This window comes from Pelobates fuscus, chromosome 9 (genome assembly GCF_036172605.1).
Source record: "Pelobates fuscus isolate aPelFus1 chromosome 9, aPelFus1.pri, whole genome shotgun sequence".
Lineage (NCBI taxonomy): Eukaryota > Metazoa > Chordata > Amphibia > Anura > Pelobatidae > Pelobates > Pelobates fuscus.
In genome coordinates, this window is record NC_086325.1 from 29424748 (window position 1) to 29437765 (window position 13018).

The following is a 13018-nucleotide window of genomic DNA, read 5'->3' on the forward strand; positions in this document are numbered from 1 at the left end:
AACCCTTCTGGGCGAGGTTAACGGCATAGGCTCAGACTCCCAGTAAAATTAAAAAGGCGCCAGGATTTGCTTAAAGGTTTCGTCCAGCTCTTGGTCTGGAGAGATCTCATTGCAGAAGAAATTCCGAACTTTAAATTTTTGATTTTAAATCAAGTGAAATCTGAGTTTGAGTGTCTTTGATTAATGAGTGCCTGGCAGTGGACGTTCTTTGGTATTTCCAAGTAATCGTATCACAAAATTGGAAACTTTGCAAGACACGATAATTTATATCACAAACTCAAATACAATATTAAGTGCATCTCTGTATGCTTTGTCTGAATTTATTTAAGTGCAACAAAAATGAAATGATCAATAAATATCTCCACGAGTCTCGTCACTTTGCCATGGGTTACGTCACGTGGTAACAAGTCCTTTGCAATACAACCAGGTTTTAGAGAGTCTCTGACACCTGAAGGAACAGGTGTACCACCATATAGCAATTTAAAAACAGCCTATACCTTGTGTTAATCATTGTTCAGTCTGTTCAACAGGTTTCTATAATTATAACAAAAATTCATACAAACGATTTCCAGCTATCTTTGGGAAGTTTGTGCTCTGAGCATCATCAGTGACTCCGTAGAACAATTTACAGTTTTTTTTTTTTGCTCAATGAAAAGCCGGAAATGTATTCTGCAGTTCACAGACTCTGATTGGCTGCTGACATCACATGATCTCTGCAGTCTTGCAATAATGTATCAGTAAATGTTAATGAGGTTTTTAAATTGTGATGCAAAATGGCCGCCTCCTCAATAAAACAAGGACAGCTCTTCTAGTAGTAATTCTAGCTAAATTTGCCACAGCCTAGTTAGATTAATAACATTAATCTATACACATTGTTGTTTTAAACTTAGTTATGGAAATACATTTTCAGGTACCACTTGAAGCATTCGAACTGTCTCTTTTAAAGCAACAGAGAATTTTTAAAAATTAAAAAAAAACTCTCTTCAACTTCAATGCTACCTGTATTTTCCCAGTAAATACTGTTTATCTCTTCTCCTGTCCAAGAAGAAGTTTTTCAAATGTCGTATCTTGTTTACAATATGGCTGCTCGCTCGTCGCTCTCCATATTTTTCGGGTCCCATTGCAGTCTGTCTCCTTTCATGAACTGTGACTGTGGTGCCTCTCAAGGCACTATAGTGGTCCTTGTTGGGGAGGAGGCTTCCTGAGAGCTGATAATGGAGGGGGGTTTGGTGTTGGGACCCCAAGTTCTGCAGATCAGAGAATGCAGCTTCCTAAACACAGATCCACGAAAAATGATGAAGATCCACGGGTCCAGGATGGGGTTAAACGCACTGAATCGGAATGCTAACAAATCTTCAGATTCATTCTCGTCCTTGTAGACTGCGCCAAGGAAAGCACGAAGCTGCAAGACAAAGTGGGACATGTCAGCGATATTTGTGGGATATTTTTGAAACCCCTCAGTAGAGCTATAGTTGATACAAGTGATATTATTACATATTAAAATAAAGTAGTTTCAACGTGTTTTTGTGTGTGTCTTAATTCTGCAGATTAGTTAGTACTTAAACAGTTAAGAAACCGCCCTGTAGTGTTCATGAAGTATTTTGTTTTTATGTTATAAAGATTCCTTACTTAAAGAGTCGCTTTAACCAAAACCAGTGTTTTCAGAAAACAATGTTTTTGGTTAAAGTAACCCATGCTGTGCTGGGCTACCCCTTCAAATAAAAAAATAAAGCTAAAACTTACATCTGTTCCAGCACTGTGACCAAGTTCTCCATCAGCACAATCCTACCCTGCGAAAGTCACTCCTCCTCGCTGGAGAGGGGGACATCAGGGAGGGTGGCTGTGTGTGCACTGACGTCTGATGCCAAATATGCACAGAATTAACATTAGCCCCCTGGAACTCCCGATCTGGGATGGATTGTGATGTCTCGGTGACGCTACCTGAGATGGAGCTGCAGCAATAACAACAGAGGGGTTAAACTCTGTATGTGCAGCGTTTCAAAGCGCCAACACTGAACATGCAGGCTCCAGGCACGATGACCACTTCAAATCACTGTAACTTTGTTTAGTGCCGGATTGCTCACAAAAATGTTCCTAGAGAGAACATAGATAAAGGGTGGTTGTGGCCACTTCTAATTTTCTTGCCCTATTGTTATTTGCTAAAGTGAGGATTCAAAGCGAGTTTCAACCTTAAAGACAAAATAGCCGAACTGGAAAAATTCTTAAAGTCAGCCATGCTTTCAGTTCGACTACTCTGGCCTTAAAGAGAAATTCCCTTGGAATTCTCACGTTAGTGAATAACACTGACAATGTTGCTATGCAGGCAGGGTGCTCGGACTAATTCTAAACTGTTTGCGGTTTATTTCCAGATATCATGTTCTGCCAGAGCTCATTTATGAGCCAACACGTGATGGGGATGGAGATATAGAAAGTAAACAGAGCGTATCTCACCATACTGTGTACATGACGATAAACAGCGATAATAGGTGTGATTCCACTGTGCGTATTCCCATGAGTAGGGATGGTACACTCCCACACACATAGATATCTCAAATCTGCACTTTGTCTCTGTTTATATAAAAATATGAGCGCCTCTCGGGACTTTTCATCTCCGCAGTTCAACATAAAATGCTGCAGTTTATCTTTACACACAGGAGATCATTATAATTATATATCTATATATGACATCATCATATATGTGGATGATGTAATCCATGCATTATTCTCCATTGAATAAATACTGCAATATGGGACGCTTTGGTTTCATGGTATATTATATCGCCAAAAGTAATTGATTGCATTATTTTCTTATAATACACAATTCTCTATTATGTATTCCTTGTATCTATGGATAGGTAGTTTGCATCTCATTCTTCACTCCCTGAGTCCATATTATACTGAGATCATGTCGACTAAAATCTACTGGAGATTGAGTCGATTAGAACTGGACTAAAACTAAAACAATTCAGATCGCTAAAATACGACTAAAACTAAAATGGCACCTTAGTCAAAAAACTATGCCTAAAACTTAATTTAAATTTGCCACCAAAATTAAGACTGCAGCTCAGACCTTAAATTTGAAATTCCCTTTGAATTCTCATTTAAGTAAACAGTTAGTAATCAAACCGTGAAACAAAGTGTCTACACTAGGCGAGCTTTATAGTAGCAATATAGTTTCCCTATAAAAGAGCTGGCTATATGCCAGAACTAGCACACGAACGTTGAAAATAAAATTCTAAAAACGTCCTGTTATTTCGCAAGTCTCATGTTTGCTATCACTAAAGATTGACACATTTTTAATTAGGGCAATTTTGTTAAGAAGGAAATTCATTTTTTTCTCATTGCTTTGTGTTATAACTATCATCACTGTTATCGTGTTAGAATGATATGACTCTTCGAGCCACGTTTTTGTTTTTTACATGTTTTTTTTCTTTACAATGTTATCACAACATTAAAACTTTGACGACTTTTGAAGTGCAATCCAGCATTAAAAGACCACACGTCCGAACGCCGTACATATATGTACAACCCTGTGCTAAAATCCGCAATATCAGTGTTTTAAATAAACATTCCATTTATGTGAAACATTATTAGAGAGATGTGAATACTTCCAGCCAAATTGACTCCTCTTCCAGTAATACCGGCTATTCAAATAACCATATGTTACATTGAAGAGCTGTCAGAAGGAGCAGCCTTTCTCCGATTAATGATTTCTTACACTAACAGGGTTAGTTACCAAAATGAGAATTCAAAGTCAACTTCAGTTTTAAGACAAGATTACTGATCTTAAACTTGAAGCATAGATGACTTTAGAGAATTTCCCTGTTCGACTACTTTGACCTAAATATTATATTTACTTTGAATTCACCTGGAATTTTTACTTTAACAAATAAACCTGCGATTCTTATATCAGTGAACTCATACACACTATCTTACAGGCATTCTCGTATCATTATTGTTACAGACACTAGTTTTTTGTTTGTTTTTTTAACACACATCTAGCACTACTAAAACACTATGTGTGTGTATATATATATTTTATAGAAAAGAGGCACATTTAACAAGAGACCAAATATATATCAAACCCTTTTTAAATGTATCTATTTTTCTTTCTGTTCCAGGTACTCTACATCATGTCGCAGAAGGGGCACCATTTATTTTAGAATCCCTTACCTCTTGTGCCACTTTACCCCACTCCCACTAGAATGTAAGCTCGTCAGAGCATCCTCTGTTAATATGCGTTTAACTCATCTTGTTAGAAATATTTGTCTGTCAGCCTGCCCAGGATAGCAGAATTTGTTGGCGTTTCATAAATAATTCTTATAATAATATTAGAATTTATATCCATGACTTATATTTTAACTACACGACACCAGTGGTATGGTCACTAGGGAGTAAACGGTCTAACAACAAATTGCAAAATTGCAACTATTGCCCAAAATAGCCAGACATGAATTTTGTTTTACCACTTATCTTGTACCTAAATAGATAAGAGGAACCTTCTTAACCCCTTAAGGACACATGACATGTGTGACATGTCATAATTCCCTTTTGTTCCAGAAGTTTGGTCCTTAAGGGGTTAAAGTCTAAAGTAACACATAACGGGTAATATTTTACTTATTATACTTCCACTTTCTGGAGGGCACGCTCGTTACATAGTTTCTATTTGTATATAAGGTAATGGATTGCTGGGTCAACAGCCGGGAACCCTTGGCAGTGAATGCATTTAAAACGTCATCGTAAAAACTAAAATGACTTGGTATCAGTAAGATTGCAATACAGCTCCATTTAAATAATGTGATTAGGAATGGTGGTTCCTTAGTGTTAGGGTTGGCAGGGGTCAGTATTTTAAGGAAGCCTTAGGTTTACGAGGTACCTGCCTTCGAGATTACATGGACTGTGAATCCTGGGACTCTGAGTCATGTTGAGAGTTATGGGAGTCCCGTCAACAGTCAGCTGCTGTGGAGTACGAGGCTCGTTTTGGTCAGTCAGAGTTGAAAGGAACGAAAAAATAAAATATTGGTATATGATCCGCTCATTACACTCTATTGGTAAGAGTAGATTCTGCCAAAGTACTGCATTGAGATGTCCAAAGATTTGTTGGACATTTGTGAGGTGTTATGTTACAATATATTCTGCTTTATGAGGTAATAACTATCTCGATCTGGGAAGATCTCTTGTGTGCGCAGAGACAGAGCATATGAATCTGTCCAGGCCTTGCCCTTACACACAGCGCAACAGCTCCAACCGTCATTTGGAACACATAATCCCAGCCTCGTTCATGACTTTTACAAAAAAATGCAGTAGATGCCAGGAATAGCTTTACTGTCATTGTGGAAACAGCCATCAAGGAATTCCAAGATGTCTGGGATACGTATAAGGCTGTCCTGAATGATAAATAATTACCAGCTTCTTATATATAAGAACATCTCCAAACGTTAAGGTACAATTTCTCATTTTAGTATTTATCCCGCCTTCCAGATACGTTTAACACCTTACTGTTGCAACAGCAAATTTTAAATGGCAACATTTCTAATGCGACAGAACCACACCGCTATCATAAGTTAAAATGACCCCCGCTCACTGTACACTAACACAATGTTCTACAGAATACACCTCGATACCACCCACGTTATCTGAACATACATTGCTCTGTTTTTTTCGTCTTTTTTTTATTTGTTGTCATGTAACGCTTCGTGATATCTGTGATATACAGTAACGACTGTCTTACTCAACTACATGACTTGTTTATCGCAGCCCTGCATGGCTAGCATGTCGAAAGTACATTTCTATGTCATTGACCTGCGAGTCCTACTTCTTTGCTGCAATCTAAAAACGATATGAAACGCTCAGTGAAATACGACACTAAAATACTAATTAACAAACTCAATAAATAAAACCGACCAAGGAGGTGGGCAGGGCCGTGACGCAGTGAGAAGCGCCATCCCCTAAAAGGTCGCATGTCAGCCTGGGATGAATGCACGCTAAGCTTACACAGAGACGTAATGGCCCCACTAAAGGTTGCCCATGTCTAAAGTGTTCTTAAAATGCTCGTCCCATGGGCTGAATGCCAAATTGTTATGTCGGCCACCATTAAAAAAGTTAAAAACAAATGTTTTAAGATTGATTTTCTTACTTCCTCAAGACCAAACCAGCCAGCCATCCCTACCTCACTTGCTTTTACACAGTATCAGCATCTGGAGTTTATACAGAATGAATGACCCAATCGAATACATACACTGACACCCACCTTCCAATAACACCCCTCCTTTCTTACATACTGTACCTGCAGCTTTTTACCACACTCTCGCCCATCATGTATAATTTGGTTCCAGATGTGATCAAGCCTTAGTGTTGGTCTTTCCACCTTTAACACAGAATGCCAACCTCTCCCTCATACACACACACAGTTTCTGCCTTATACATACTTGGTGCCAGAATGACACACAGGTGCTTTCATTCGAACCCACACCCGCCCAGTGTCCATATTACGCTGTCGGTTTTTCTCACGTTTCCTCATACCACCTCTTACAAGCTAGGTTTGGTTCATATCCAAACTCTGCCAATCTCTGCATAAAACATACAAACACCCTATAACTCCTCTCGTTCCTCAAATCCCTGATGACTTCACTCTCTGTTACACTTGAAACACCCGCACTCATTGTCACCATTTCTCCATAAACGAAATGTCAGAGTAAGTCCTGTGCAATCCTCCATATAGTGCTTGCCTACACAAACACACATAAACATGCATTGTGTGATAACCTCTCATCGCCCACTGATGCTCTGTGCTTCATATACAGACATAGAACCCCAATTCACATGGTCTTAGAACCCAGAGTATCAGCCTGTAACTGATGTCATGCTAAAGCCAAAGCATCATGGGAATTGTACTTCTACAACAACTGGGGATCTACCTTTTGGGCTCTCTTGCAGTGCAGGAAGGAGATCTCACTTTGACACATTATGGAATTGTTGGCCAGAGGGTAAACCCATCTCTGGTCTAGAAACATTGGGGTTTATTTTGGCCCTCTAGTATCTCCTTATACACACTGCCAGCCCTCCAGTCTCTCCTTATACACAGTGCTAGCCCTCCAGTATCTCCTTATACACAGTGTCAGCCCTCCAGTATCTCCTTATACCCAGTGCTAGCCCTCTAGTATCTCCTCATACACAGTGTCAGCCCTCCAGTATCTCCTTATACACAGTGCCAGCCCTCCAGTCTCTCCTTATACACAGTGCCAGCCCTCCAGTCTCTCCTTATACACAGTGCTAGCCCTCCAGTATCTCCTTATACACAGTGTCAGCCCTCCAGTATCTCCCTATACACAGTGCCAGCCCTCCAGGATCTCCTTACACACAGTGCTAGCCCTCCAGTATCTTCTTATACACAGGGCCAGCCCTCCAGTATCTTCTTATACACAGGGCCAGTCCTCCAGTATCTCCATATACACAGTGCCAGCCCTCCAGTATCTCCATATACAAATTGCCAGCCCTCCAGTCTCTCCTTATACACAGTGCCAGCCCTCCAGGATCTCCCTATACACAGTGCCAGCCCTCCAGTATCTCCCTATACACAGTGCTAGCCCTCCCGTATCTCCTTATACACACACAATCCCTCCAGTCAGTTTTTACACAGGGCAACCGTCCAATTTGTCCTTACATTATACCAGTCTTCCAGTCTCTCCTAACAAAGTGCTAGACCAGTTCTCAAACCTACCCGAACAGCTTCAGTTCTATATCTCCTTACACACTGAGCACCTTCCAGCCTCCACACACAGTGCCAGGCTCCACACACACAGTGCCAGCTTCCATTCTCACACAGTGCCAGCCTCCACTCACAGAGTGCCAGCCTCCACACACACAATGCCATCCTCCACACACACAGTGGAAGCCTCCAGTCACCCAGTACCAGCCTCCACACACACTATCAGCCTCTACTCACACAGTGCCAGCTTTCACACACACAGTGTCAGCCTCCACTCATACAGTGCCATCTTCCATTCTCACACAGTACCAGCCTCCACTCACAGAGTGCCACCCTCCACACGCACAGTGCCAGCCTTCTAACACACAAATTCCCCGCCTTTACACCCATAGTGCCATCTTCCATTCTCACACAGTGCCAGCCTCCACTTACACAGTGCCAGACTTCACACAAACAGTGTCAGCCTCCATACACACTATCACCCTCCACTCACCCAGTGCCAGCCTTCACACAGAGTGTCAGCCTCCACTCATACAGTGCCAGTCTCCACACACACACACATTGCCAGTCTTCACTCACACAGTGCCAGTCTCCACTCACACAGTGCCTGCCTTTACACCCATAGTGCCATCTTCCATTCTCGCACAGTGCCAGCCTCCACACACACAGGGCCAGTCTCCACTCACACAGTGCCTGCCTTTACACCCATAGTGCCATCTTCCATTATCACACAGTGCCAGCCTCCACTTACAGTGCCAGCCTTCACACAAACAGTGACAGCCTCCATTATCACACAGTGCTAGCCTCCACACACACAGTGCCCAGCTTTACACCCATAGTGCCAACTTCCATTATCACACAGAGCCAGTCTGCATTCTCACACAGTGCCAGTCTCCACACACACAGTGCCAGCCTACACACACACAGTGCCAGCCTACACACACACAGTGCCAGCCTCCATTATCACACAGTGCCAGCCTCCAAAGACAGTGGTAGCCTCCACACCCACAGTGTCAGCCTCTGCACTCACAGTTCCAGCCTCCATTCTCAGTGCCAGCCTATGCACTCACAGTGCCAACCTCCACACCCACAGTGCCAGCCTTCACTCACAGTGCCAGCCTCCATTCTTAGTGCCAGCCTCCACACCCACAGTGCCAGCCTCTTCACTCACAGTGCCAGCCTCCACTCACAGAGTGCCAGCCTCCAATCTCACAGCCTCTACTCACAAAATGCCAGATTTCATTCAGAGTGCCAGCCTCCAGCTTGCCCCTCCATACAGTTTCAGTCTTCATTCCTTAATCCATAAATGTACATCTCCTCCACATCAACCATCCCATCGCAGAGCTTTGCTCCCTTACACATTGCTGACATTTCCCACATGGTACAAGCTGACCTCCTCTTAAACACACTGCTCTCTATCACATACCATATAGAATGCCACCTCTGGGCACAGAGCCAGGGGCCCTTCATCTATATACCCCTTATAGCCTTCCTCACTGCCATCACATAAACACACATTGCCATCCATTATTTCAGTTATACAGCCTGCACAGGGCAAGACACCTGCTTTCCCTTTCCAATACCAGGATCCATTCCTTCCCATCTCCCCACATCTAGCTTCCCTTCTCAATACTCAGTGCACACTACTGCCAGCCGTCATATCTAAACTATAAGTGGCATTGATCTGCGGAATGATTACATTCTTTACTAAGTCCGAGAACATGCCCCCAGCTCTTTAAATGCCATAGGGGAGCACAAAAAGGGCATTAAATAAATAGTATATTAATATTATTTCTGACCTTTATAAAGCACCAACATATTCCACAGCGCTGTACAATTTTCTTTTCATTACACTATACTTGTACTTTTCCAATGTGTGGCTCCCCCCCCCCTGTGCACTTACAATGGCAGCTTACTTTGCTATAAATTCCCATACAAACAGATACAATGCCCCCTCTTAGTGCTCCCCTAAAGTTTGTACTTTACTCCTGCATCTCCATAAAAACAAACACACTCACTGAGCACAAACAAATGCCTTAATATATCCCCCTCCCTCTCGCACACTCAGAGGGACTTTCTCCACCCAAAAAACAGTATTCCTTCCTTCACTCACTTATGGAGTTTTAATATTCCCAGGGATGGGATGCCAACCTCCACTTAGACGGACACTGTGGTATCTCTGAAATTACTAATCCACCCCTGGGCCCCCAGCACTAACCGTCATGGGTACGGAGCACACCATGAAGATGACGGTCATCAGAGTCAGTAGGATAAGATGCTCCAGTTCCTCTTCTCCTGCTCCAAGAAGCCAACCTCGAGCACCCCCCCTTCGCAGTGACGCTCTCCGAGCCCTCTGGCCCTTCCTCATGCGGCATAGGCTAGCCGTCACAGAGATATTAAAAATCAGTATGACAAGGATTAGCAGTCCCGTTAAGCTGGCATAGAGCAGGGAAAATGCCAAGGCCCCCCTATTCCCGCCGCCGGGCACTGCCATCCTGATAAAGCACCATGTTCCGGGACAGTACTGCTTGTGTTCTCCAATTCCTACCAAGGGTAATGCACATAGTAGGGTAACCAGTATATAGGTGGAGGGCAGGGCAGCACGTGCTAGATTCTGTCCTCCGCCATGCTGGGCGTACACATATGGGAAGCTGATTGCTAAGCATCGTTCAAGTGCCATGAAAAACAGGATCATCATGGAGGCCAGATTGAAGAACGTCATGGCGAACGCGAAGAAGTGGCACAGCGCGTTGGACCCAAGAGCTATTAGAGACGCTTGTTGGGCGTAAGACACAAAAACCACGGGACTCAAGATACAGGTGCCCAGAAGGTCGGTCACTGCCAGTCCGGTAACCAGGATACAAAAGGGGGAGGCACGGGCTCGTCGTTCTCTCCGATGCACTCCTAAGACACCAAGCGCCAGAAGGTTGCCCACCACGCCAGCTGCAAACATAAAGGTACTGGTTGCTGGATTACCATTCTCATGGACACGCGTGGCATTCTCACAGTTAAGGGACATGATGGGGTAGAGAGGTGACAGGATGTCACCATAGGACCAGAGATGGTAGCAGCATCTGTCCTGCTGTCTTCGTCACCCCTTCTTCTGTGCACACCCTCTGCTTCTCCCTCCCTCTCGCTCTCTCACTCTCTACTTTATCTTCAAACTCTCCTCCCACTTAATGTACTTTTAAAATTTCTTCTTCAGTATCTCAGGATCTCTTCCTCTTTTCTACCGTTTCTGCTTTAATTTTGTTTTGTTTCCTTCCTTATTTCCCATTTTTAATTTTCTTTTTTTCTTTCTTTCTTATTTTTGTCTTTCTCTGTTCTCGCTTTCTTTCCTCCAGTTTCCTCTGTTGGTTATCTTTCACGCTGTCTCTAATAACCCGGTCTCGCTCTGCTCTCGTGCACTTGACTCTGTGGCTTGTCCTGACTCAGACTTGCTGAGAAGGGAAAGCGTGGAAGGGGAGGAGGGTGTTGCAAACAGAACACGTTATTAGGAAAAGGGGAAACGGAGAGAAAACATTTTTGAAGAAAATAAAAATAACTTGGGTGAGAATATGGGTAAAGCAGTCGTATGTTTGGAGCACTGTGTCACCATGAGAGAAATGTCACACAGTTTAAATGAGTGATGACTAGTCCTGGCACTCCAGATGTTTGTAAACTACATTTCCCATGATGCACAGCCAGATATATTCATTATAAAACAATATATAGAAAGCTGACTCTAGAACGTTTTACCTAAGCAAACATAAAAAGTCCAAGGACTTTTTTTAAATCCTTGATGTCAGGTGTGACAGAGAAGCCTACAGTCTGTGTAGAGAGACCTACAGTTTGTGTCATGTGTAACAGAGAATACTGACAGGCTGTGTGTGTTATATTGAATGCTGACAGGCTGTGTGTGTTATATTGAATGCTGATAGGCTGTGTGTGTGTTATAGGGAATGCTGATAGGCTGTGTGTGTGTTATATTGAATGCTGATAGGCTGTGTGTGTTATATTGAATGCTGATAGGCTGTGTGTGTTATATTGAATGCTGACAGGCTGTGTGTGTGTGTGTGTGTGTGTGTGTTATAGGGAATGCTGACAGGCTGTGTGTGTGTGTGTGTGTGTGTGTGTGTGTGTTATATTGAATGCTGATAGGCTGTGTGTGTTATATTGAATGCTGACAGGCTGTGTGTGTGTGTGTGTTATATTGAATGCTGACAGGCTGTGTGTGTTATATTGAATGCTGACAGGCTGTGTGTGTGTGTGTGTGTGTTATATTGAATGCTGACAGGCTGTGTGTGTTATATTGAATGCTGATAGGCTGTGTGTGTTATATTGAATGCTGACAGGCTGTGTGTGTGTGTGTGTGTGTTATATTGAATGCTGATAGGCTGTGTGTGTTATATTGAATGCTGACAGGCTGTGTGTGTGTGTGTGTGTGTGTGTGTGTGTTACAGGGAATGCTGACAGGCTGTGTGTGTGTGTGTGTGTGTGTGTGTGTGTGTGTGTGTGTGTGTGTTATATTGAATGCTGATAGGCTGTGTGTGTTATATTGAATGCTGACAGGCTGTGTGTGTGTGTGTGTGTGTTATATTGAATGCTGATAGGCTGTGTGTGTTATATTGAATGCTGACAGGCTTGTGTGTGTGTGTGTGTGTGTGTGTGTTACAGGGAATGCTGACAGGCTGTGTGTGTGTGTGTGTGTGTGTGTTACAGGGAATGCTGACAGGCTGTGTGTGTGTGTGTGTTATATTGAATGCTGATAGGCTGTGTGTGTGTTATAGGGAATGCTGACAGGCTGTGTGTGTGTGTGTGTGTTACAGGGAATGCTGACAGGCTGTGTGTGTGTGTGTGTGTGTGTGTGTTACAGGGAATGCTGACAGGCTGTGTGTGTGTGTGTTATAGAGAATGCTGACAGGATGTGAGTTAAAAAGAACACTGGCAACCTCTGAGCTACAGGTAGCGCTGACAATCTGTGTGTGTTCCATGGAATCCTGGCACTCTCTGAATGTGTGCATCATACATTGTTACCTTAGAGAAGACTGGTAAACTTCCATGCAGATTGGCTGAGTAATAGCACAAACATAGGCTGTAAGGAGTACAAACTAAGGTTTGTTTTAGGTCCTACATTAATCTTCTATTAACCCCTTAAGACCGCAGCCAAATGTACAAGTTGTGATCGAAACAAAACGTAAACAAAACCTGGCATTTGCGCTACATGTCTGTCCAACCGTAATTCACCTCTTTCATATTAAATGCACCCACCCTTATTATATATCATGTTATTCAGGGGAAACAGGGCTTTCATTTAACATCAAATATTTA

The 13018-nt window shown here is 42.9% G+C and overlaps 1 protein-coding gene across 1 annotated transcript; it reads right to left on the reverse strand.

The window, feature by feature from the left end:
- Positions 1-649: 649 nt before the first annotated feature.
- PTGIR (prostaglandin I2 receptor) lies at positions 650-10987 on the reverse strand. Its single transcript, XM_063431827.1, has 2 exons — positions 9927-10987; positions 650-1402 (listed from the first exon to the last, which is right to left on the reverse strand). The coding sequence occupies exons 1-2, from the start codon at positions 10725-10727 to the stop codon at positions 1163-1165; spliced, it is 1041 nt and encodes a 346-aa protein (XP_063287897.1). The 5' UTR covers positions 10728-10987; the 3' UTR covers positions 650-1162.
- Positions 10988-13018: the final 2031 nt, after the last annotated feature.